General features: G+C 43.6%; 1 protein-coding gene across 1 annotated transcript; it reads left to right on the forward strand.

Moving 5' to 3' along the window:
- The first annotated feature begins 2072 nt into the window (after positions 1-2072).
- On the forward strand, positions 2073-5249 carry nat8l (N-acetyltransferase 8-like). The gene is made up of 2 exons (XM_036146341.1): positions 2073-2848; positions 4241-5249. Exons 1-2 carry the CDS (start codon positions 2539-2541, stop codon positions 4504-4506), a joined length of 576 nt encoding a protein of 191 aa, XP_036002234.1. The 5' UTR covers positions 2073-2538; the 3' UTR covers positions 4507-5249.
- The last annotated feature ends 751 nt before the right edge of the window (positions 5250-6000 follow it).

A 6000-nucleotide genomic window follows, 5' to 3' on the forward strand; every position in this document is an offset into this window, starting at 1 on the left:
GCAGCCTCATCAATAGCAAACTAGTTCTGATCCAGTTCAAACTAGTTCTGCTTTAATAGGCTGCGAGAGGATCCGCAGTCCCACATTAAATGTTGCGGAGGGAGAGCAGAATCACAAACCAAGAACCTCTTTAGTTTTCCATTCTCATCCACTCTTCTTTACGTTTCATTATCTTTAGGCATGTGTCACAATTTGCTGTAAATACGCACTCTGCTAAATAACAGCTTCAGCACTAGAAAAATAATCAATGCAATATTAATGTTTTAACTAAGTGAGCTGCACCGGTCACGGTCAAAGACCACCAAGCATGTGATGAGAGACAACAAAGGAGCAGCTCCCGCATCACCGTCGTCATCATCATCCCAACCACCGCCGCCACAATAAAGCTGCAGGTGATTAATTCGCAACCAGTCGCCAATTGATCCTAATGGACGGGGTAGCAAGGCAAAGATAATCTCCGTGCAGGGAGAGACTTTTCGCAGAAGCAGGGTGGCGAGGCGGACTGAAGCCACGGAGGGATCACTGCAGTGCAGCAGAGCTGTCACTCACACAGCCCCATTGTGAGTCCGGATTGTACAGCAAGTCTCCTTGGGGCTCATTTTATCAACAAATCCTGCTCTGATACATATGTATAGATTTAAAATTACCTCAGGGTAGCTGTATATACGAAACGAAGATACTCATCCTTATTGTAGCTTTCTTTAAGAACATTATTATATTTTTAAATATGTTTTTTAAATAAATGTTTATTCAAATGGCCTGTAGTTGATGCAACTTTTCCACAGCTTGCCTCTTGTTTGATTCCTAAAAACTGCATCCGCTCGTTCATTGCCGATGTGGTTTTCTGCCCAGGGCAAAATATCCTGCGAGGGCGGCAGAAAGCAACAACAACAACAAATAAAAAAAACAAAACACCTAAGACTAAAGCATTTATACCAGCTGGTCCAACCTTGGCTGAATGCTGTAAAACGGTGTATGGTTAGTGTATGGAGAGTTTTATGTTGAAATCAGTCATTTTGAGTTCTTTATGTTTTAGATAAATAACATTGAATATTTTTTGTAAAATAAGTTTAAATAAATAAATAACTGAATATTGCAACTTATCAAAGCGTGTCCCTTTCTAACCTAATTCCATACAAACAAAAGACAAGACAAGTATATAGGGCTGGTCATTAAAGGCCAAAAGTGTCACAATCCAACACAAAAAAGGTGTTAAAGATTTTCTTTTTGGGATAGTTTAAATAAAACTTTATTATTTACTTAATTATTATTTAAACTATTCATAATGTGTTGAAGTTATGAAAAACTATCTTAGCATTAATTTAAATATTTCAGATTTCCTATACCCATCAGGAAGTAATAATAGCTGACAGTGGCTCATGAAATGGAGCCTAACATTTGATTGGTCAACCAGAACAGCAGATTAACTATTGACCAATCACCTCGGCTATAGTGCTGTCGGACCCTCCCACTGATGGCAGGTGAAATAATTTCACCATCTGTTGCAACACAGGGCTTCCAAATGGTTCAAAAGTTTAATAAATGATTCACAAGGTTAATGATTTAGGCAGTTTATTACTGAAATCATTGCATACAGATAAACGTGTGTTAATTTATGCACTTTTAATTTGATTCAAACATCACATATATAAATTAATATCAAGTAATTTGTGGAATGAATTGAAGCACAACTGCATTCGGTCCTCAATATTAATTATAGGTTGTGATAAGAAAAATTAACTTTTAGTTAATCATCTGCACATTACATTATTTGTATATCTAACAAATTATTGGTGGTTTCAGTGCAGACAGAACGTCTGGTCTTCAGGCTAAAAGACAAAAATAAACTCAAGATGTGCTTCAATACAAGACTGGAAACACTGAATCGGTTATTAAACATAAAAAGTACATTTAGAACATTTCCTGAAATAATGATGCATGCTTTTCAATAATGACATTTTTTATTAACATTTAACATTTCTTTTGAAATAGCTGCTAATTTTGTATGTGTATTAAAAGGCTACAGACAACCCCCCCCCCCCCCCCCCCCCAATCGATCCCCCTTTGGTGGCGCCACTGGAAGGAGGAAAAAAAATCCTCTCTGCGCATCTCTCCATCTCACCCCTCCTCACCAGCCCTCTTTCTCAAAATACATCCTCCGCGCAGCACACATCAGCTCGTTCAGACCTCTCTCTCCCTCATCACCTCCACCCCTCCCTCGGCATCCAATCTGAGCGGGCGGGAGGACCTCCCCAACCCCTGAACCCGCGTCTATACCCGCCCCTGCGCGCTTATAAAACCGGCCCGGATCGCGCCGGAAAAGTCTCGGTCTTCAGAATCGCTCAGGGTTGCAGCAGAACATCCCCCCTCCTCCGTCTTATCCCTCCCCTCTCCATCATCCTCTCACTGTTTTTTAGGAGAACCTTTTTTTTTTTACGCATCACCCATCCTCACCCATCCACAAAAAAAAAAAAGCCAAAAAACAAAAAAAAAAAACTCCAGAAGTGTAGCGGGACCGTCTTTCTGCAGGCCAGTTGCATGCATTGTTCGTCTCCCAAAATGGTTTGCGAGACTAAAATCGTTGCGGACGAGCACGACGCTATACCTGGGACCAAAAAAGAGCCGATGATGTGGGGCTCCCCGGCGGCGCCCGGCGCGGCTCTCAGCTCCGCCGGCGAGCCCAAGGATGTGCGGAGGGATGCGGTGTTCATCCGCGAGTTCGAGCGCGGGGACCAGGCGGAGGTGCTGCGCATCTTCCACGAGGGGATCATGGAGCGGGTCCCCAACACGGCATTCAGGGGCATCTGGCAGCAGCCCAGGACGCAGTTCTTGTACGCCTTTCTGACAGGTGAGCGGTAGCTATAAAGAGCCGATGTTCAAACATGGAAACTCAGATCTGATTTGATGCTTTTTGCTAATCGGGGTCCCTGCCCCGGTAAGACACGCGGCCTGTACCGTAACGCGGAGATCCTTAAACTTTGCCGGCCGGCGCGCCGGCGCTCTGCCCCGAAGCATGCAGGAAACAAAAGGCACGCCGGGCGCATGGAGCATGTGTGTAGAGAGAGGCTGCTGGTGCTGATGCTGTGATCACATGCCGGCGCGGCTTCAGTGGACGAGCAAATCCGTTTGAGCATCGGCCCAACAGGGTGCGCCCATTGCTCAGAAGATTAAAACAAAAGAAGGAAAGGGAAATAAATCACTCCAGGGCGACACCGACCCTTTTTCCCCTCCCTTCTCATTTGCTCGTTCAATGTAAAACCTCTGCATGGTTAAACGACGCGCCAGACGCGCCTGACAGATTTCTACCTCCTAATCCTGCCCAAAGTCACCCCGTATTAAGGTGAAAGTAATGTTCATTTTAAATATTAAACACGTTTCGCTCCGCGGAGTAAATATTTGCGGGACATTGGGCATGCGCGCGCAATCCATCACGATGGTTTTCTGTTTCCCTTTGCGCCCCCTAGCGTTGCACCGGACTCACAGCCAATCACGTAAATACGGATTTAACGCAATCGTCGTCCCACTAACACGCTCTGAACCAGAAAGAAATACAAAATAATAATAATAATAATAATAATAATAATAATAATAATAATAATAATAATAATAATAATAATAATAATAATAATAATGGCCTTATTATAGGAGCCAATCTAAAGCGTCTTTCTCAGGGTCCAAATCCCAAACTTTACCAGATTTAGTAGTTGAGCATGCGACTCAATTTTTAAGCATGGGAACCAAGGTTTAGTTATGAACTTAATGTAGATGTTTCTTTGGAGGTCAAAATGTAAATAATGATAATAATAAAAAAAAAAATTGGATGGATGGAGACACAAAGATGGATGTTTGGATGGATGATGGACAACCAGATGTGTGGATTGCTGTATTATGGATGTACAAATAAATGGATGGATACAAAACTGATGAATGGGTGGATGGATGGATGGACGGATGGATAGGGGCAGGGAGCAAAGCCTGGAAACACTTTTTCCATAAGTACCCAGAGCTGGATAAGTACATCCAGTAACTAAGTGTGAAGGAATTCTGTGTATCTCAGTCTGCTGCATGTCTAACCCTGCTCATCGTCAACATGTGGGACTGTGATGCCTCCTGTTGTCATACTGTCTGTACCCTTCTGCTCTTCTGTTGTCTGATGTTGGATTCAAGCTCTTGCCAGAAATCAAACTTGTGATTCTCTCTTCTGACAGGTTTCGTTTACTTTTCTTCCATTTCTCCATAGTAATGTGCTTTTACGTGACCAAATCTGTCACGCTGACCTGCTGTGCACCGCTCATTCTCATGGGTGCGCGCTACTACTACAGCAGGAAAGTTATCCAGAGTTATCTGGACTGTGCTCTGCACACGGACATGGCTGACATAGAGGCTTATTACATGAAACCCACAGGTAAGGAACGGCTCTTACTCAATAATGTCCAACGGGTATGTGTAATTTGTCAGCAGGCAGCTCCACCACGATGTTACAACATAAACCCAAACGACTGGTAAAGATCAGGTCCAAATGCCCGCCTCGGCTTTCTGTGCGCCGTAACTTTAAACTAGCAGAAACGCAGAAGACGAATGAAAGCCGGTGAGGGACGGATATGCGACTAGAAGGTGGTTTCGTCCTCAGGCAGAGTTAAATATGCAGGTCATCCTTCTGCTTGCCTTCCTCGTTGTTCTCACCCCTCCTCCCCGTGTGTTTTTTACTCCTTCCCCCCACCGGCTTCCCGTCCTCGCTCCTCTTGGCCTCTGGAGTGGGGGTAGAGGGCCTATTGATTGCACGGAGGAGGCTGCTGATACTCCTTCTGCAGTAAGTTCGGTGTCGCCCAGGCTCATTTCCTCCGCTAAGGTTTCTGATTAGAAAATCAATCAAGCTCTTAATTCTCCTCCGGCTATCTACACATATGTGACGGATTATCCCACATTCCCCTGCCTTGTCTTTGACATGGCCAGCGCAAGGGAACAGGTGTTGGTTAAGCCAGTCAATTGCCTTCTCATTGTGCGTGGCTCTCCAGCGCTGTGCCCAGCGGCCCGATAATCCACAGCACACAGTTGTAGTTTAGCGCTCCCATTATTGCTGCAGAGCTGTGATGGTTCAGAGGGGGTCAGGCACCGCCGCTCCTGGACAATGCTAATGATTACAGCCCCGTAAACCGAGCGGACCCAAAGGCATGAACGCCGTGAGCAGTTCCGATGGAGAGGCACGGCTACATGCTGTCATTTGCTGCAGCGTGTGCAAAACAACAACATTCACCCTGGTTTTGCCATGTTGCAACAAAAATCCCTGTGTATATATATATATATATATATATATATATATATATATATATATATATATATATATATATATATATATATATATATATATATATATAAGGTAGGACAACATAAAGTAGAGCATAAATAGGAAGCGGAAGGAGAATTATTGTTACTATATATATTTTTTTTTACAAATAAAAATAATGCAGTCAATCTCTGAATACCTCCAGCTGTTCTGGGAATTTTTCTAGGGAGCATTAGTGAAGCAGCATCACAAAGACCGAGAATTACAGCAGACAGGTGAGGGAGAAACTTGTGGAGGAGTTTAAAGCAGGTTGAGGTCATAAAACAATACATACAGCTTTGAACATCTCATTGAGCTTTGTTCAATCTGCCATCTAAATAAAACAGTCATCCACCTAAACTAGCAGAAAAGCAACCAGATCATTAATTATAGTTTGAATTTTGCCACAAGCTACAAACGTGAAAGAAGTCGCTCCAAACTGGGCAAACCAAAGTTTGTTGTCTAAATACGAGACACTGTGTGTGTAGTAGCATCTTTGTGCGTCACCCTGTTAACGCAGCTTCCAGCATGGTGGTGGCAGCAGGCACAAGTTCAGAGTCCATGGGAAGATGGATGGAGATAAACAGGACAATAAAGGGGAAAAAACCTGTTAGAAGCTGGAAAACACTTGGCACAGTGATGGAAGCTAGCCTAAACGTGCAACCAGAGCTATAATG

Source organism: Fundulus heteroclitus, chromosome 14 (assembly GCF_011125445.2).
Source record: "Fundulus heteroclitus isolate FHET01 chromosome 14, MU-UCD_Fhet_4.1, whole genome shotgun sequence".
Lineage (NCBI taxonomy): Eukaryota > Metazoa > Chordata > Actinopteri > Cyprinodontiformes > Fundulidae > Fundulus > Fundulus heteroclitus.

Excerpts from the sequence above, each read along its gene's own strand:
- nat8l (XM_036146341.1), top strand. The coding sequence starts at position 2,539 with ATGCATTGTTCGTCTCCCAAAATGGTTTGCGAGACTAAAATCGTTGCG. Across the intron at positions 2,849-4,240 it reads CTTGTACGCCTTTCTGACAG|TAATGTGCTTTTACGTGACC; the intron begins GTGAGCGGTAGC and ends ATTTCTCCATAG.